The sequence below is a fragment of the Eutrigla gurnardus genome (genome assembly GCF_963514095.1).
Source record: "Eutrigla gurnardus genome assembly, chromosome: 21".
In the NCBI taxonomy this organism is placed as follows: domain Eukaryota; kingdom Metazoa; phylum Chordata; class Actinopteri; order Perciformes; family Triglidae; genus Eutrigla; species Eutrigla gurnardus.
In genome coordinates this window covers 9,001,910-9,022,905 of record NC_139932.1, presented here as the reverse complement: position 1 = coordinate 9,022,905, position 20,996 = coordinate 9,001,910, and the positions used below count along the sequence as shown (strand labels likewise).

At 37.2% G+C, this 20,996-nt stretch overlaps 2 protein-coding genes across 4 annotated transcripts; one reads left to right on the top strand and one right to left on the bottom strand.

Moving 5' to 3' along the window:
• The first annotated feature begins 230 nt into the window (after positions 1–230).
• On the top strand, positions 231–4,916 carry ada2b (adenosine deaminase 2b). Its single transcript, XM_084039039.1, has 10 exons — positions 231–293; positions 624–997; positions 1,479–1,698; positions 1,791–2,001; positions 2,089–2,216; positions 2,952–3,042; positions 3,131–3,239; positions 3,344–3,501; positions 3,630–3,832; positions 4,339–4,916. Exons 2-10 carry the CDS (start codon positions 697–699, stop codon positions 4,424–4,426), a joined length of 1,509 nt encoding a protein of 502 aa, XP_083895165.1. The 5' UTR covers positions 231–293; positions 624–696; the 3' UTR covers positions 4,427–4,916.
• A 4,185-nt stretch (positions 4,917–9,101) lies between these two features.
• On the bottom strand, positions 9,102–20,996 carry rad51ap1 (RAD51 associated protein 1). 3 transcript variants are annotated; one of them, XM_084039029.1, is made up of 9 exons: positions 13,625–13,943; positions 13,500–13,546; positions 11,049–11,184; positions 10,816–10,922; positions 10,644–10,730; positions 10,409–10,516; positions 10,131–10,316; positions 9,699–9,839; positions 9,102–9,605 (listed from the first exon to the last, which is right to left on the bottom strand). In XM_084039029.1, the coding sequence occupies exons 1-9, from the start codon at positions 13,639–13,641 to the stop codon at positions 9,481–9,483; spliced, it is 954 nt and encodes a 317-aa protein (XP_083895155.1). In that variant the 5' UTR covers positions 13,642–13,943; the 3' UTR covers positions 9,102–9,480. The 3 variants fall into 3 exon arrangements, with proteins under 3 accessions (XP_083895155.1, XP_083895156.1, XP_083895157.1); XM_084039030.1 differs by having other exon boundaries at positions 9,699–9,836; XM_084039031.1 differs by lacking the exons at positions 13,500–13,546; positions 13,625–13,943 and adding an exon at positions 20,859–20,996.

Genomic DNA, 20,996 nt, shown 5'->3' with positions numbered 1-20,996 from the left:
TTCTTTTTTTTTTCCTTTTTTTTGTTGGTTTGTGTCTCAAACTGAAGATGTTTTATTGTGAAGATGTAATAAATCATTAGTATCACTTTTCTGATCTTTTTTGGCGCAAACAATGTTCTTGCATTTGCTTTGCAATCATGCTGCATTCATTAGTTTATCACATGGTATTTGTCAGACAAAAAAAAAGGCCCAATTGTCCAGTCGCTCCGAGTATTTTGCTGACATGCTCAGGCGATAGTCTTTCTGGAAACCGCTGGGCTGAGACACGGGACACCAGGAGCTCCCTCTTCCTTGTAAGTATCTTATCTTTTTAAGTATCTAGATTTGACTTTAGAATGTTTCCACGTTTATTTACTTTCTGTTAATGCCCTGAAGGTTTGTTGTCATTTCTACTTAACTCCCAAATGTTGTTGGTTTTCCTTTTGAACTCCGAAAGCAAAGCAGTGCTGAATGGGCTCTTTCAGCATGGTAATGCAAGCTGAGCAGCATGTTATGTTGATGACCCTGCAACAAGTCAAATTCATTTACCCACTATGTGGCAACAGCTACACAGCCTCTCGTCGGAGGTAAAAAATTGAATGTCATTAGTGCGTGTCTCACGCCGACTACTTCTTTCTTTACAGCATCGGATACAGCAAACCTGCTTGTGGAGGGAGTGGGACCATGTTCTAGCAGCCTCCTTTTGCACACGAGGACATGGTGATCCTAACCTTTCCGGCCGTGGTCACCTATGTGCAGCTCCTGTGGTTTGTAAGCGTGACTGATGGGATGCCTGACCCTGCTCAGAGGGACCTGCTGATGCGGCAGGAGACGTCCAGGCAGACGGGAGGCAGAGTTATACTGACTGCGGCCGAGCAGAAGCTGGACGTTTACCTCCATCGGTTAAAGGAGCAGGAGATGTCTGCTGCACAGTTCCCTCCGGCTATCCACTTCTTCAAAGCCAAGCCTCTCATCCAGAAGAGCCCGATCTTCAAACTGCTGCAGAAGATGCCTAAAGGTGACGTAAAGATCATGGATGAACACGGCCTAAGGGTACAGATCCATCCAGCTTTTGTTTGTCTTTTATAGTTTTCCTTCACTTAGCTGCACAGCTGGTGCCACAGCAACATTTTATCAGAATGTGATAACATTAGTAAATGTATAATACTATATTTTTACTAATACTATTCACTACAACTTGTGAAGAAAATAGAAGCTGCATCTCAGTGTTTCAGCTGGATTTCTTGCAACATTTTGTATTATGTCTGTTTGGGCAGGAAGCTTCAAAGAGACAAAAATGACTACCAAAAAACAACCTGACTACAAAGAAACATAAAACAACCAGAAACACACACAAAATAACAAGATAGACATGGCCAAGGGGGCCCATTGTCTCACCATACGTCTATAGCCTCGGCACCCAATAAGTAACCAGGATCTTCATTTGATGTCACTGTGTCCCTGAGTTTGAGACGATACATCTGGTGTTTCGGTTGCAGGTGCAGCCCTCCACATCCACACCTCCTCTCTGGTCAGTGTTGAATGGCTGGTGAAAAACGTCACCTACAGGCCTCACTGCTACATCTGCTTCACCTGGGACAACTCCATCCGCTTCTTGTTCTCCAACCGCCAGCCCTTCCCACAATGGGACTGCTTCTATTGGCAGCTGCTGGAGACCTTTAGAGCCAGAATAGGAGACCGGGAAGGCTTTGATAACAGGTTTAGTAAGACATTATCTTCCCTTACACATTTCAAGTCCAGATATTGTGGGAGAGCTTAACCCAAATACTTGCTTTGGGGGTGTCTTTCAGTTTAATGCGGCACCTCACACTGTTCACGGAAGATCCAGATGGTGAGTATCCCACCCAAGAGGTTGTGTGGGAGAAGTTTGAGGAAGCCTTCATGGCAGCTGCTGGGCTTATCACCCATGCACCCGTGCTGAGGGACTATATCTATAAGGGCCTAGAGGAGCTTCTGCATGACCACATCATGTATCTGGAACTCAGGAGCGGTCTCTCAAGGGTTTGTTCTCGTTTGTTCACACCTGATCCCCAGCTCTCTGTTGCAATGGTAGACCTGACATTTCTGCATTTTATTTATGTTTTTCAGACATATGAGCTTGATGGAACCATTCACGACAAGGTCTGGACTCTGAAAATGTTTCAAGAAGTTACGAGAAAATTTGTAGCAGATTATCCGGACTTTTTCGGGGCCCGAATCATCATTTCTGTGCATAGGTATTGATGTTTATATAAACTCTACAGGAAAGAGATTTCAATAAGACATGGTTTTATTGCACAAGTATTACATTTTTTATGTACTGAAAAAAAAAATCAGGATTACTATGGTGGAAGTATTCGGAGCATTTACTTGAGTTCACTTGAGTGAAACTACCAAAAGAAAATCAAAATTACCAGCCAGAAAAATGTACCTTGAGTATTACAAGTACCAATTATTACTCATTATGAAGAAGATAATCCCCCTTTGACTGATGTATTTCTGATATATATAGTAGTGCGGCGAGAAGTATGATACGTTCTGAGTTTCAACTTCAGGGGCATAAAAATAGCAGGTCATTATATAAACTGAATAGAAGAGGTGCTGGGATTGAGCCTTGTGGGACACCAACAGAGCCATCAACAAACAGTGGTTGCGATGGTAAGAATGGAAAGATGGTTGCTTTCTGTGGGGATCGTGTATGAAATTCCAACTATCTCCCAGTTTAGACAAAATAATTCTGTCATTATAATTAATTATATAATATCTTAATGATTTAATGTCGACACTGTGTTGCAACTGACACTCCAGCTGTTCATTTTGTCACCCTACATTTGATCAGTGCAAAAAAAGGACCACCTTAATAGTCATCAGTATTCAAAAATCTGCTGAACTTAACGTAATAATTGAAATGTTAATGAAAGAGTTCAACGTGTTTGTGAGTAATTGAGGGTCCTGATATCTGCTTTCTTCAGGGCTCTGAGTGTATCTGAGGTCAAAGCAGCTGTAAAAGAGGCCATTCAGCTGCAAAAAGACTTCCCAGATGTTGTTGCAGGATTTGACATGGTAAGAAGTGATCCATCTGGTTGAACCTGCTCTTGTTGATATATCTTGTTTGTGATTAATTTCCTTGAGCTAACATTATGGTTTGCAGGTTGGCAGGGAGGACAGTGGAAGGAGTCTTTGGCACTTCAGGGACGCACTATCTCTGCCGGCTGAGCTGGGCGTCGCGCTTCCATACTTTTTTCACGCAGGGGAAACAGGTGATTGGACCAAAAGATCACAAAACAGAGCACTTTTTAAAATGTTCACGTTTCTATAAATATTTAGAATATACTTTGATTCCACTGTGAATGTTTGTTTGTAGATGATGAAGGCACCAACGTAGATCAGAACATTCTCGACGCCCTTCTCTTCAACACCACACGCATCGGGCACGGCTACGCTTTGGCACATCATCCACTTGCCAAAGAGCTTTCTAGGAAAAGAAACGTGGCAGTGGAGCTGTGCCCCATCTCAAACCAGGTCAGACAACCTATTGTTAAAAAAAGAAATTGGGGAAAGCTGCCAATCCAGTCCACATATTTGGATTCAACCCCGGTGTGCCTGTCTGCATGTATGATGTATCTGAATGTTCTACCGCTGATCTCCAGGTGCTGAGGCTGGTATCGGACCTTCGGAACCACCCTGCAGCTGTGCTGATGTCTGAGGGCCATCCGATGGTGATCAGCTCTGACGACCCGTCTCTGTTTGGCAGCACGGGTCTCTCCTACGACTTCTACCAAGCCTTCGTCGGCATCGGAGGATTAAAAGCAAACCTTGGCACTCTGAAAGAGCTGGCTCTTAACTCAATCAGGTAAGAATCAGTTGACTCTCATTTCCGCGTTTATATTTTTAGGCAGCCACATGTTTTTTAAGGTAATATTTTATATTTGTTCTTATTGTCAACAAATTCCATGAAACAATTAACCAATCCTGCTAACAAGTAATTCATACATCTTCATCGGTCGCATAGAGCTGCATTTTTGTCCAAACACACCAGTGAGACATTACGATTAAACATGAGCCCTGCAGTTTATTTTATCCCACAATCCCTGTCCAGGTGCTGTAAATTATACTTATTATGTATTGACCTTTTTGGTATTCTTGCTGGAAACAATAGCAGCACAGGAATAATGTAACTTCTCAGAACCAGAGGTGCCAAAAATGTTGAGTTTTAAGTCTCAGTGCGTTGATTTTAATATCGGGAATTAATGGAAATCAAACGCTATAGGCAGTTAAGCTTGCATGTTTTTAAACCAACCATTAATCTCTCTAAATGATATCCCATCATGGTTCAATCATACTTTCTTCTGCCTGCAGGTACAGCTCCCTGCCAGCTCACCTGAAGAACACAGGTCTTGTCATGTTGCAGAACAAATGGGACGCCTTCATCTCTAAGCATTCATGACAACTAAACCAGATCCTATTAGGACTTGATTAATGATTATAATCAGAGGTGGGAAGTAACAAAGTACATATACTTTGTGACTGTAAGTAGAATTTTCAGGTATCTGTACTTTAACTCAAACTCAACATTTTCACCACCGTATATTTTCATTCCTCCATCAAGGCTTCCGATCTCTCCAAAGAACTTGAGATCAGCTACAAGAATCGCCATGATAGAGGAGGAAAACAGAATTCAGCTGCGTACCAGTTTGACTTTGAGAATAAGAAATGGTTTAAAGAAGTATAAATCTGCTTTGTTTAATAATGTCCTTGATAGCACTGGCTTGTGCAGTATACTGCGTTACATAAACACCAAAGGAAATGTCAATGAAACGACAGGGATAGAAGCTATCGCCATGAAGAAGAGCATGCAGGATCTGTCTGTAGGTTTTAGATTGTGGCTTCAACTCGGTTTCTCCTGAATGGAAATAAACTGTACATATGAGGGGAAGTGATGAATAAAAACACTACATAAAAGAGAAATATTTATATTTCTTTATCATGTGCTCTATCTTAATGTTAGTTGAATGTCAATACATACATGTAGTGTTTCTCCATTGTTTGTAAAACAGCATAGTCTCAGTCCCAGTTTATTCAGAATAACCAACATTATAAAATGTTTTTAACCTTCAACAGAATATTGTTTGCAATGAAAACAACAAAGCCACAATTTTAAACAAGTCTTACAATTAATATACGTGGGACAGGCCCTTTATTATGAGGAGCAGGCTATTCCAAAATGTATTTCACTTCACTGATAATACGGTTTGTCCAAATGTGGTGCACCTAAAAGGTATTACACAGTCCCCTTTGGTAGAGGCCCTTGTACTACCACCACTTTTAATTCTTTAAATGACTTTAAAGTTAAATGGTATAACAATGCATATAATGTGGTCTAATAATGAATATAGGAAGCCAGGCAGGGTGATGGGGTCAAACAAGCACAGGACCGCTGTTCATTCGTAAAACCAAACTAAACATAGACTAGGAAGTCTGCTAACAGCGGTTATTATTCACGCTAGTGACTTTGTGACATTATTGTGTTATTTTAACACAACCCATAATCCTGAATTTTCGACATGCTATAGTATGACTTTTTTTTTCTCGAAAAATTTGACCATGGCTTTTTATGCTTATTTTGGACTCAGTACACTCAGAATTTGATTGACACGCGATATACAAGCATATGTTATGACTTTTAAACCATTTTTACAACATTTTATGAATTTTTGTTGATTTTTCACTTTTTTTTCGACATGCTATAGTATGACTTTTTTTTTTTCTTGAAAAATTTGACCATGGCTTTTTATGACTGTTTTGGACTCGCCACACTCAGACTTGGCGCAACAAGCGATATGAGTGATTTTTATGACTTTTTAATAATTTTTTAGAATTTATTTATGAAATTATTTCGACTGACCTTTTCGTGAATTTTCGACATGCTATAGTATGACTTTTTTTTTTTTCTTGAAAAATTTGACCATGGCTTTTTATGACTGTTTTGGACTCGCCACACTCAGACTTGGCGCAACAAGCGATATGAGTGATTTTTATGACTTTTTAATAATTTTTTAGAATTTATTTATGAAATTATTTCGACTGACCTTTTCGTGAATTTTCGACATGCTATAGTATGACTTTTTTTTTTCTTGAAAAATTTGACCATGGCTTTTTATGACTGTTTTGGACTCGCCACACTCAGACTTGGCGCAACAAGCGATATGAGTGATTTTTATGACTTTTTAATAATTTTTTAGAATTTATTTATGAAATTATTTCGACTGACCTTTTCGTGAATTTTCGACATGCTATAGTATGACTTTTTTTTTTTTCTTGAAAAATTTGACCATGGCTTTTTATGACTGTTTTGGACTCGCCACACTCAGACTTGGCGCAACAAGCGATATGAGTGATTTTTATGACTTTTTAATAATTTTTTAGAATTTATTTATGAAATTATTTCGACTGACCTTTTCGTGAATTTTCGACATGCTATAGTATGACTTTTTTTTTTTTCTTGAAAAATTTGACCATGGCTTTTTATGACTGTTTTGGACTCGCCACACTCAGACTTGGCGCAACAAGCGATATGAGTGATTTTTATGACTTTTTAATAATTTTTTAGAATTTATTTATGAAATTATTTCGACTGACCTTTTCGTGAATTTTCGACATGCTATAGTATGACTTTTTTTTTTTTCTTGAAAAATTTGACCATGGCTTTTTATGACTGTTTTGGACTCGCCACACTCAGACTTGGCGCAACAAGCGATATGAGTGATTTTTATGACTTTTTAATAATTTTTTAGAATTTATTTATGAAATTATTTCGACTGACCTTTTCGTGAATTTTCGACATGCTATAGTATGACTTTTTTTTTTCTTGAAAAATTTGACCATGGCTTTTTATGACTGTTTTGGACTCGCCACACTCAGACTTGGCGCAACAAGCGATATGAGTGATTTTTATGACTTTTTAATAATTTTTTAGAATTTATTTATGAAATTATTTCGACTGACCTTTTCGTGAATTTTCGACATGCTATAGTATGACTTTTTTTTTTTTCTTGAAAAATTTGACCATGGCTTTTTATGACTGTTTTGGACTCGCCACACTCAGACTTGGCGCAACAAGCGATATGAGTGATTTTTATGACTTTTTAATAATTTTTTAGAATTTATTTATGAAATTATTTCGACTGACCTTTTCGTGAATTTTCGACATGCTATAGTATGACTTTTTTTTTTCTCGAAAAATTTGACCATGGCTTTTTATGACTGTTTTGGACTCGCCACACTCAGACTTTGTGCCGCAAGTGATATGAGCGATTTTTATGACTTTTAAATATTTTTTTAGAATTTCTTTATAAATTTATTTCGACTGACCTTTTCGTGAATTTTCGACATGCTATAGTATGACTTTTTTTTTTCTCTGAAAATTTGACCATGGCTTTTTATGACTGTTTTTGACTCACTACACCCAGACTATGCTTAACGTACCATATGAGGCATTTTTTTATGACTTTTTAATAATTTTTTAGAATTTATTTATGAAATTATTTCGACTGACCTTTTCGTGAATTTTCGACATGCTATAGTATGACTTTTTTTTTTCTTGAAAAATTTGACCATGGCTTTTTATGACTGTTTTGGACTCGCCACACTCAGACTTGGCGCAACAAGCGATATGAGTGATTTTTATGACTTTTTAATAATTTTTTAGAATTTATTTATGAAATTATTTCGACTGACCTTTTCGTGAATTTTCGACATGCTATAGTATGACTTTTTTTTTTTTCTTGAAAAATTTGACCATGGCTTTTTATGACTGTTTTGGACTCGCCACACTCAGACTTGGCGCAACAAGCGATATGAGTGATTTTTATGACTTTTTAATAATTTTTTAGAATTTATTTATGAAATTATTTCGACTGACCTTTTCGTGAATTTTCGACATGCTATAGTATGACTTTTTTTTTTCTTGAAAAATTTGACCATGGCTTTTTATGACTGTTTTGGACTCGCCACACTCAGACATGGCGCAACAAGCGATATGAGTGATTTTTATGACTTTTTCATAATTTTTTAGAATTTATTTATGAAATTATTTCGACTGACCTTTTCGTGAATTTTCGACATGCTATAGTATGACTTTTTTTTTTCTTGAAAAATTTGACCATGGCTTTTTATGACTGTTTTGGACTCGCCACACTCAGACATGGCGCAACAAGCGATATGAGTGATTTTTATGACTTTTTCATAATTTTTTAGAATTTATTTATGAAATTATTTCGACTGACCTTTTCGTGAATTTTCGACATGCTATAGTATGACTTTTTTTTTTCTTGAAAAATTTGACCATGGCTTTTTATGACTGTTTTGGACTCGCCACACTCAGACTTGGCGCAACAAGCGATGAGTGATTTTTATGACTTTTTAATAATTTTTTAGAATTTATTTATGAAATTATTTCGACTGACCTTTTCGTGAATTTTCGACATGCTATAGTATGACTTTTTTTTTTCTCGAAAAATTTGACCATGGCTTTTTATGACTGTTTTGGACTCGCCACACTCAGACTTTGTGCCGCAAGTGATATGAGCGATTTTTATGACTTTTAAATATTTTTTTTAGAATTTCTTTATAAATTTATTTCGACTGACCTTTTCGTGAATTTTCGACATGCTATAGTATGACTTTTTTTTTTCTCTGAAAATTTGACCATGGCTTTTTATGACTGTTTTTGACTCACTACACCCAGACTATGCTTAACGTACCATATGAGGCATTTTTTTATGACTTTTTAATCATTGTTTGCAACTTGGTCAACATTAAAGGAGAAAGTTGGAGGGAGTTGTTTGCCTGCTTTGTGTTTGCAGATAAAAGACAGTTTCCAGTGTTCCTATTTCCACGCACATTGTGTGTGGACAAAGACACCGAGTGCCATCGAGGAGATTATATATTTATATCATAGATTTTTTCCTGTCATCAATTAAAGAGGTGTCAGATAAATCTTAAGAACAAACACTTTTACAAGACGCATGTGTCTTTTCAGATAATGTCATCTGTCTCATGGTAATTTTAAAGTAGCTGTAATACGTCTTGGAGACACAAATTACAAAATTAAATGTTTTAAATTTTATTTCACATATATACACGCACAATATACAGTGTTGGCACACAATAGGCAAAAGGGGATCTTATATACATACATTTAAAAAAAAAAAAAAAGGATGATTCATACTTTTCAACATTCCAGTAATACCAACGACAGTTTATCCTGATATGAACTCCCATTAGAATTGTCAAAGAATTCTGAAAATGTATGGACAATTGCTGTACAGCACACCCCAACACTTTTTTTTAAATGTTTGGTGAAATAATAGCTCATGGTGCAAGTGGCAAACGTGACCAATGCTGAGAGCATGATGGGGAAAATAGAAACGAAGACTTACAAGCATGCTTTTAAAAATAAAGCTAAAATGACAACACAAGCTGATACATACAGTTGACACATCAGTGACTCGTGACGCTGGGGTGAAGAGGCTTGACTCGAACAAGACGGGATAGTCCAAGCCGCAGACCCTGACCTGGAGACTTCACAGCTGGACTTGATGAAGTGGGACTTCTACCAACTTGAGCTGAGGGAAATAAAAAGTAAAAAAATGAGCGTTCTATTCACTGAAATACACTGTTAGCGTCTCTAAAAGCTCAATATTACTGCAGTTTTTCACCTGGTGGGTTCCACTTTGGTATTCTGCCCCCTGCTGGGCTCAGAGGTATTGCAGGTTTGGATGTAGAAACTGTGGGCGATGAAGCAGGTCTTTTGGGTGCAAGTTTCGCTGTTGGAGGACTTCTCACTGGTGTGGAAGCTGCTGCAAGACAAAGTATCTCATGAGAAAACCGAAATTACAATTAGAGTCAAAAAGCTGAATACTGAACTTGATTTCTCGCCTCACATGCACATATATATCCAGTGTGTATATGTACATACACACACACTATATTATATTATATTTTATTATATACACATATATACAGACACATACAGACATACATACATACATACATACATACAGGACTACACCCTGTGTCACAGGACTACACCCTGTGTCACAGCCCTCCCCCAATAAAAGCTGAATCTTGGATGAACTTCAAGAACGTACCTGCTGCCTGTGATTTAGACTTTGACGGTTTTGATGATTGCTTCTCTCTTTTAGAGGCAGGAGGCGATTTGGTCTTTTCGTTCTTGGTAACTTTCTCCTTCTTTCTTGCTTTGCTGACTTTCTTCACTGTGAATTCCTCCTCTTCGCTCTCAGCTGGTTCACTGAAATCGTCATCACTTTCTGAATCTGTAAAAGGTGTGATTGATATTTTAGTGATTCAAGGAAATAAGTAAAGAATCAGAGACCAGATATTTAAGGAGGGATGCCAGAATGAAAACCTGGTGTTCCTTTGGGCTCATAGTCTTCATCCGCAAGCTTTTCCATCTGCTCCTCAGTGGCTCGAGTGTTTGTTCTTGACTTTTTTTCTGATGTGATTTCATCCAGGCCTAAAGAACACAAAAATGAACAGCTGCAGAAATTGTTCTTATCATGTCTTTCCTTATCAAACAAGATTGCATTAAAATGAAATGTGTAATTAATATATGTACAGTGGACAACATAAGGGGAATTTACCCAAAACTCTCAGATCCACACTGCAGTTGGACAGGTGCAAAGAAGTTGGATCTGCGTTTTCATCTACTGGAACTTGAACCTTCACATCTAGAGAAATGTTGCAGACATTAAAGTTAATAACTCTTAAAGAAAAAAAGACAATTTTCTTTACCCTTTCAAAGCTAATTCCTACCGTTACTGGTTGGAGACAGCTCCTTTATCCCAACTGCATTATTGAGCAATGACAGCGTAATGGCAGCGTCTAGATCTCTTTGGTACAACTTCACATCTAACGGTTTTCTGTGAAAAACAAGTTTAATGTTTAGAAGATTCCAGCCACGCATGATGTCAGGCCGTGTTCTTCTTAATCATCATGTTGTATATATGGTCCACACTATTGTCATGTCATCTTGTCTACTACTGTACCTGCTCTTCTGGCTCAGTGCGGCTTGTGAGCTGGACTCCTGACTGGAGGACTTGCTTAACGATTTCATGTGCTCCTGTTTCACATGCTCTCTGGCTTTTTTGCTGGGTGGAGCCTTCACACAGGTAAAATCATCATCTGTCCCAAAATGAAGAGAGAACAAGGAGATACGTTGGTGGTAAGAGAAGACTGAGTATGCTCATGTAGGTCTCTCTATACTCTCTATGACTGGCAGCATAACGAAAAGGCTAGAACTTCAGTTCCACCTAAAACATTAGTTTTGAATCATAAAATAGTATCCCATATATATTAAATAAAAAAAGAAATAGTACAGTATGCCATCAAAATGTAAGAATATATTATATCGTAAAAAAGTCATAGTATTGTATGTCATTAAAAGTCACAGTACATATGCCATAGAATATGTAATTAAAAATTCACATTATGGGATACCAAATTTCATTAAAATGTCTGATATATTATAAAAGAAAGTCTCAGTATAGAAAGTCATAACAAAAGTAATAAGTGAAAAGCATTGCATAAAAGGTGTCAGTGTAGTATGACTCAGTACACTCAGACTTTGATTGACACGCGATATACAAGCATATGTTATGACTTTTAAACCATTTTTACAACATTTTATGAATTTTGTCGATCTTTCACTTTTTTTTCGACATGCTATAGTATGACTTTTTTTTTCTCTAAAAATTTGACCATGGCTTTTTATGACTGTTTTGGACTCGCCACACTCAGACTTGGCGCGACAAACGATATGAGTGATTTTTATGACTATTTAATCATTTTTATATTAATTTATTCCGACTGACTTTTTCGTGAATTTTCGACATGCTATATAGTATGACTTTTTTTTTTCCTCGAAAAATTTGACTATGGCTTTTTATGACTGTTTTGGACTCGCCACACTCAGACTTGGCACGGCAAGTGATATGAGCGATTTTTATGACTTTTTAATCATTTTTTTTATGAATTTATTCCGACTGACTTTTTATCTACACTCAGACATTGCTTAACATAAGATATGAGGGATTTTTTTAAATATATTTTTTACAACAATTCATGAATTTTGTCGACAGACTTCCTTCATGAATTTTCAACATACTATACTATGGCTGTTTTTTTCTATTAATGATACGGACTCACTAGTAAATCACAGTAAAATAGTCATATAAAGACTCACAATACAGTATGTCATCCTAGCATACTATGCCATCAAAATGTCAAAGTATAGTATACCGGTAGTTGTAGTACACAACAATGGAATACCACAAAATGTCATAAAAGCTCATAGTAAAAGATGTTGAAAAAAAAAGTGATATAGTATGCTGAAATAAGAAAGTATAACATGTCAGAAAAAAACACAATTAAGTCATGGTATATATGTCAATTAAAATCATAGTATAGTATGTCAAAAAATTATAAAAGAGTAATAAAAAAGTCATTAGTGCAGTTTGTCCATAACTGTCAGAAAATTAGTACATCAAAAAAGCCAAAGTATAATGTCGAAAAGTTCCTAGGATACTTTGTCAGAAGAATTCTATTTAAAGCCATATTGTACTATGGCAAAAAAGAAAGTTAGAGTCATAGCAGAGTCATTTCATTGTATGTTAAAGGTCATGAAAAACTAAAAAAATGTAGTCGTAAATACATAGTATAGTATGTAAAACAAAGTTATAAAGCTGCATTGTATAGAATGTTGAAAAAATAATTCATAGTACAGTATGTTAAAAAAAAGTAATTGCATGGTACATTGAAAATAGCATCATTAAGTCTTAGTATAGTCTGTCTAAAATAGTCATAAAATAATCATACTTATGTATGTCAGACTCATTGATTATTACTACATCATAAAAAGTCATAGTATAGTATTCCATAAAAATGTCTTCCTGTAGTATGTCAAAGTAAAAGTAATGTAAGCCATAAAATGTCATATAACAGTCATAAAAATGTCATATTATAGTGTCTGAAGTCATCCATGGTAATCTTTGAAACCTTTCAAAAGGGTCAAAAAACGTAATTAAAAAGTAAACAATCTCATAGTACAGTATTTCTTTTAACCTTTCCTTAAACAGAACTCAAACGTACAAAAACATTCTCTGCTTTGCATTTTGTTTTCAATTCTGCAAAACCTTGAACAGGCAAGACTCGCACATAAAAACACACTAAATAAATGCCGATCTGAGCCATAAGTACTACAAAAAGAGCTCAGGTGAGCTGACCCCTTTAGTGAGAACTTTGCAAACACGGAGGCAAGTTACTGCACTAGTGCAGCTAACAATACATGCTGTTGTGAATTAGTATCAGGTCATCATTAGGTCATCATGAGCCAAACAGTAACTAGACTAAGACCAATGAAGTGTCCGTTTTATCCCAGTTAACTGTGCATAAATATTCCACTGTTCACAGAAATACAGCACTGACAAATTACTTCTCACCATCATCAAAGTCCTTGTCTTCGGAGTAACTCACAACCTTGGTTTTCCTGTGTCAACGACAAACAGCGTGTTAGTATCCAATGGGCATTGACAATATGAGAATATTTAAAAAGTGGTTCACAGACCTTGGTGGTCGGTCCATTGCTTTTGACACCAACAGCTTTTTAACCGGCTAACATTAACCACATCAACGGTCGGATGGTAGTTTAATAAGCTAGCTAGCTTTAAACACCAACAAACACAAGCTGTTACCAGGAGAAGCTATTACTAACCCTAGCAGCCTCAAAAGCTAACGCGTCCGATCATTCGCCGAAAAGAGTCTACTGCAGTATAGTCATCCGACATGTTAAACTACGCTATCTATATCAATTAATGTTAGTTTTGTTCTCAGTTTTGTTACAAACGCCAGACTGCTACGCGTTTCAAGCAGCCCGCCTGAACCGAGAAGAAGTGACGTTTGTTGACCAATTTGACGAAATCCGGTTGCAGATTCGTTTACGAAGTATTGTCGTTTTGGCTCTTCGAAAATAATATAAGAGTAAAAATATTTTTACTTTAGTAGATGGCTTGGTGAATAAAACGTATGATTATTAATGGGGTAGTTATTTGATATTTTTCTAAAAAGGAAAATAACAAATGTGTCGAATCTGCTTCTGTTAAATCCCTCGGAGTTCTTGCTAGCTCGATGAATGGATACAGAACTGCGCTCAGTCTAGTCATCAACAGTGTTTTGGACCTTAGATACGTATTTAAGAAAGTATAATGTATGTAAGTACGTGGGTTTTTAATAGTTATTTTCGAAATAACAATAGCATGAATGTCGCTGTGTTATAGACTAACTGTTCTGTTCATGTTCAAATAGTGAGGGTAAAGGATGACACTAACAGCATAGAAAATATTTGTGTATTCATAAATTAAAACGGACCAGAATGTAGATCAAACCCCTTTAATTAATTAACACATGAATTACCTCAGTGGAACATTTCGGCTGCAACCAACAATTACATGAATTATCTGCTATCTTCTAACATACATTCATACTCTAAATACCTTTGTTATTATTGTGTTTTTTAATTTAATTGTTTAATTTCCTTTTGCTGATGCTCGTGGTGCACTTTGAAAGCTGATAATATAGATCAAATCAAGTCAGATATATCAAATATATCATTTTACAGATTATAACATTATAATAATTATTATAATCTGTCAAATGAAAATGTGTTTCGTGTAAATAATGTATGAGAATATTACATAAAAATGCCCATCACAATAGTGTATTTTCGCCAAACAAAACAACAGTTAAATATTGTGTTGTTGGCTGAAGTAACAAATGTTTCAGTCATAAATTGCCAGATATACTGTATGTATGTGGTAGAAACAATGTCTCCATTACACAGTCTGTCCAGCAGAGAGCGCAGTTCTCTGCTGTAAACTATACCCTGGTCACAATTCTTCAATAACAAAATTCAGGGGATCCTTATCAAAAGGATTTGTTTATGATGTGTTCATGTAAATAAAAAAATGACATATAATATAAATACATTTTAAATATATGTATATATACATAAATATATATAATATCTGATTAATTAACTATCTGCCTCAGGACTCCAGGCTCTATTTTATGCATGATTTGCTTTGATCACATGTATCAAACTAAAATCAGCCTTTTAGGCTCCAGTGTTTATTCCAATAAATGAATGGTGAGGACAACATATGCCACCGGCCACCTGGTGTCTCGGTGCTTCATGTTTTTCTGAAAAATATTTCCCCTTGCCAGTAAAAAAAAAAAAAAAAAAAAAAATGGGACAGTTTGAGACAGTGCATGCCAAAGAGAGTCTAAACTCATCCCACACCTTCAGTACCCGGCTGCCAAACCTAGGTTTGCACTAGTGCACATGTAGGCGTGTGGGGGCCCAGCCTGAAAATACAAATATCACTTACTTAAAAATATGTTTAGAGATTGTTTTTTTTTTTTAAAAAGGAGAAAATGCATATTCATTATTCAAACTAGACAGTATAAAATAGTATATTAACAATATACTTCATCATCTGTCAAAATATATTTAAAATCAGTTTCATGCACCTGTAAATACATCTTTCTGGTCATTTTTTGCAAACAAACTACAAACTATATTCTGATATTATGTGGACTATATGTTCAGTACAAACAGTGGCTCAAAATCATATTTGTTGCACATGCACATTTTGAATGGACCACACTGATAAAACAATGAAATTGACATCTCTCTTTCTCCATTTGCAGGCTATGGATGTGTGTGAGTTTGGCCAGCAGTCCAGCAGATGGCAGTATGAAACTTATGCTTCAGGGCCTCAGGTCACAGAGGTACAGACTCTGACATGAACATGACATGTCTACAGCCACCCAGTCGCCCACTCTCCGGGCGGAAGCAATCCCGGCTCCCTCTGAAGTGCGGCAAAATGGTAATCGCTCAGCTTTTACTGCACGTCTAAGACAGCAACAGCCCTCTCTAAGGGTTGTCATTTTCCAGTTTGTGAGTGGGTGGCTGTCCGCTGTGGTTTGTCACACAGTGGACCTGCACTGAGACGTTCAGGGGTGTGATGTTCCGTGTCTTCGGACCCAGACTAGGGAGGAAGACATGCAGTCTTGGGGCCAAAGGGCCCTGTGGTCACACATTCCTAAACTCCTCCAGCGCTGCCTACAGCCATGACCAAAATATCAGATCCTGTCATGCAAACACTGCGGTCACAACATCACGCTTCCATTCACACACATAGAGGTTTATGTTGTGCCCCAGACAATGTTGTCGTCATAAACCACCTGAGGAATCGTAAACTTAAAGTAAACATGAGATGATAATCATTCAATTATCCGTATACATCTCGTTTTAACTTAGTACAGGAAATTATTTAGATTTATGTTGCTGGGGTGAAAATTACACCGCCTCCACTCTTGTAATGTATGTTTCCAAACAAAGTCACGTGGAGAACAGAATGCATAATAAACACATGCACGTGCAAGTAGAAATACCCTCCTAGTTTATGACCCTGGCAAAAGATTGGTACTGAAAATTGAGTTAAAATTATATAGGTATAAATGTTCAAAATAAGTGTGTTTTGTACATTTAGTTCATATACATGTGTACTCAGTGGTTCACTTTGGATGGATGAAATGAGAAAACAATGAGGTACTTTAATTTTCTGTTGGGACTGAAATATTTTCAGTGTCTTCTTTTAAATCTTTTCTTATAAAACACACTTTTTATTTTTATTTTATTTTTAATAAGACTTTATTATTATTTTTTTTTTTAATTATTTTTTGCGCAAATTATCTTTCTTTTCTTTTTATATTGCCGGAGTTGGGTTTACCCATTTTATTCATGTTAAGGTAGCTAGTAGAGAGATATTTATTACCCTTTTTGGTAATATGTGCCATACAGCAAACGTCAGATAAATAAACAGATTACTTTTTGAAAAGTGTACTATGAGTAAGGGTTATTACTATTATTATTATTACTACTATTATTATTATTATAGTTATTAATAAAAATGTATAATACACAACTAAAATACAAAATTCTATATTACAATCACCATCATATCCAGTAGACAATCAGCAATGTATATTTGACTAATAGTGAGAGTCTGGATTAGTTAACGTACATGTATGATTTATACACATTTTGTGTACATGTTATATAATTGCACAGCTCAATACGGTCATACAAGCTAGTGTTTCTAACTAACTTGCCACATATTTAATTTGTTTGTAAGTTCAAACTGACATAACGGTTCATATGACATTATATGCACCTGTTGTGATTCCAGGTCTTGAACTAACCCCTGGCTGTGATCTGTATCCGTGGCACCAGAAGGCAGTATTACCGGACTATTTTGGAATTAGACATCCAGCTGGATTTACAGGCCTAGTTGGCAGTGGTGAGGTCATCAGTGGTCTTAATTTGAGCTTGTTAGTTGGAAGTGGTCAGCAGGCAGTTTCCCCCCTCAACCACTGATGTGAATGCCATCATTATGTACTGTAATGCATCTCAGAGTGGTAGTTTGTGTGGGGCTCTCTCAGTTCGGCGCTGTTGTCCTTGTATGGTTGTTCCGCAGGTGGAGACTGCAGTGTTGTTATTTACATTCCACACAGAGCAAAGAGAAAATAGATTCTTTAGTTGTCAGATATTTTAGTAAAGATTGTCTCTCTTTTGCATGAGTAGTGCAAGGTAATGTGATTTTTTTAAGTACTCCAAAAGAGGTATTTTTTTTAGTTTTTGTACTTATAAACTCTGTTATTACTTTTAACTCTTTCTGAAGACAAATATTCTGTCAATAAGGAAACTAATTTGTGTTTTGTATCAGTTATTTACAAGCCTCCGAAGGGTTCCGAAGTTTTTCGGATATCCGGCAGCGTTGCAGTGCCAGTGTTGTTATTGTAACCTAGAAATGGCCTTGCGTCTAACGTCTTCGGGCACAGAGTGGCGACCACAGCACAGCCACACAGCTTCAGCCAGCGCACCAGAGTGGGCAGACAGATCTGTCAATGAGTGGCTTCCGGAGTTTGTTTTTTAAGAGCTTGTCTTCTTAAGTGCATGCTTTCACTGACTTCTTTTTTTTTTTGGGAGTACACATGCGACAGCCACAGAGCTAATTGCAAGTGTAATGAGAGACTGGAGAGGAACAATCACAAAGATATTTTACTGTGGGCTTGTGACGGCACAAACTTAGGTTGACAAGTGCTATTATTGAAGACACGACATAACCCGCAGTAATACAAAACGTGATTTGGACTTTTGCGTAAGTAACTTTGATTTTTTTTAACAGGTGACAGTCATAGGGAGTGTTGGTCTGTCACATTTAAATATATTTAGGGTAAAACCTTTTTGTCGTTGGGCATGTGAGAATTAAAAATATCCAAGGAATTTAAATTATGTTTTTTGGCTGATGTGAGGTGTCCATATATGTTTAGTTTTTCAAGCAATTTCATATCATTGATTGTCAAAATGAACATATTGGTGCTATCAGAGCATATTCAAAGTTTCCTTCCTGGATTTGTCTCATTTTAGATGTCTAAGGTGGTAAAGATTAGTCAGTATTTTCCAAAAAATATAAGCAAAAACAAGCAATATTCTGTACAGATTTGTTTACTGGGGAACTCCAGTCTGTTGACAGGTAGTGGGGAGTAGTACTGCATATGTGACAGAACTTGTATAAAGCATGTATAAAGAGGGAGCTATGGGAACTCTGATAAATAGCCTCAGATTTACCTCAGGACCCCTTTGGTGACCTGACCCCAGTGTGGGAACTGCTGGGCTTAAGTAAAATAGTAACAAGAGTAATGCAAAGCCCCACGAAAAAAGCCTCAAGGCTTTTATGAATGCCTTTGTGCTGAATCATCATGACGAGACGTTGCTGTTGGCGTTATTGGCAATATCAGACCCCCGAACCAGGAATCTGTAGTATGATTATATGTGTTGACAAGACGGCAGGGATATAAACAGCATCAAAGGGCCGACAATAATTCAACGCTGCCAGTTTTACACCGTGACACCATTTAAAATAGCATCTGTAACGCAGCATTGTTTCCTGCACTCCGGCGTGGCACTTGAAGGGCACACGGGGAGCAGTCTCATTAGGACGACCTTAACGGGGAGATCACACGGGAAAGGACGCGGGCACATGAGACCTCAGTGACTCGTGTCTCGTCGTGCCTGGGATGCACTGCACTCACTGCTGCTTCATTTGTTGTTGATCCGCTGTATCAGATTCTCTGCTACTACTCTACTCTACTCTACTCTACTCTACTCTACTCTACTCTACTCTACGCTAAACCTACAGCCACGTTTGATAACCAACCAGTCTCCAGATGAGTTAAACATAGTCACAACTTTTCAGTGTAAAATCAAGAAGTTATCAATCAGTGAGCCACCAACCTGAAGGAAATCTTAATAATCTATAGGTCTGGCTCAGTGGTCCAATAGTATTCAAATGACATTATTTTATGTCGATTTTCCACTGAGACACACCTGCAATGCAGGGGATGACACAGTTTTCTCTGCCATGTTTAAGCAGAGCATCTATCCAGCACATTATGCATCAGATGAAGCTAACGCGGTTTGGCAAACACGGTTAAAAAGATGAACAAAAGTTTTATTCAAAGTGAAGCTACACTGATCCCAGTCAAACCACATGCCAGTGCTGCAATGCAGTGAGTTATTGTCACTCACACAGGCAGTGGATGTCTTAACATCTGTTTGACACCAGAGGGCGATGTCCACATGTGAGTGATGGGATCAGGTGCAGAGGGAACATTTTTATACAACCTGAGCTTTTTTTTTCTTTCTTAAATGTAAACTTGTTGCACAACCCTTCTCTAATTAACCATGATCTACCAAAGAAATCTTTTCTCGTCATCAGCGTATGGTGTCTTTTGTTGTTTCCTTATATACAGTCCAGTAATGGGACTTTACAAATCAACATGACCATCTAAAATAGATTTACTCTTAGTGGATCTATACATTTATGAGATAACTATAAGGTTAAATCTCCATTCTTCCATTCAAAGATTACTGGAGATTTGTGTTATGGGTTTTGTGTTGAATTGTTGTTGTTGTCATTCCTGTTATAACAACATTTTAATCAACAGTAATGAGTAATATGAATGATAGCCTAGACTACAAAATGAATGTCTTGATTGTACAAAAACCAGGACCTTGTTGTCAAACAGGTGTTCCATCCTCCTTTTGCCCTCATGTCCTTCCACACCTGTCCACCAGGCGGCACTGCTGAGCTTAGCTCATCATTGTTCCCCATTCTTAACTGGTCACTGTGTGCCAGGTCATTTTTGGGTCCATGTTGTATTAGTGTATACCAGGACCTTAATGGAATACAGTTATCATTAATTTAATAATTTACACCTGTGCTTTCCAACTACGAAAGATCAAATTATGTGCTGCTGCCTACATGCGTTCTGACCCAGTAAAGAGACTTTACTGCATCTGTTTTGCCTCTAGTGACCTGCTTTTGGGGCCTGTGAGTGTTATTAAAAGTAATAGAAAAATTTTAGACTGGAAATCGAGTATTTTTTACTGTTATCTGATATTTTGTTTCCTAAATGATTAAACTGTACTTAAATACTTCACAAGTTATTTGAGTATGTAAGTTCCAGGCCTAAACTAGTTTGGTAGAACTGTTCTGGGTAAACCACAACTTGCCACTAATCATTTTGTATTAGTTGCTCTCCAGGACACGCAAAAACCTTTGATCAACTCCTTGCGGGTTTAGATTTCATCCAGCAGGGGCCGTGACTAAAATAAATGATCTGATCTTTGTTGTGCTGGCCAAATGACAGCAGCTTCGTCCGAGATGACTCACTCTCTCAGCAGTGTACCATTCCTGACGCTCTCCAACCCATCAGCCAAATTGCCTTGATCCTCTGCTCATTGCCGCCTCTCGCCTGTCCTCGTTGCGGAGCGAGGTGGTCGCATCCTCGGGCCCGGCGGCGCTCCTTAC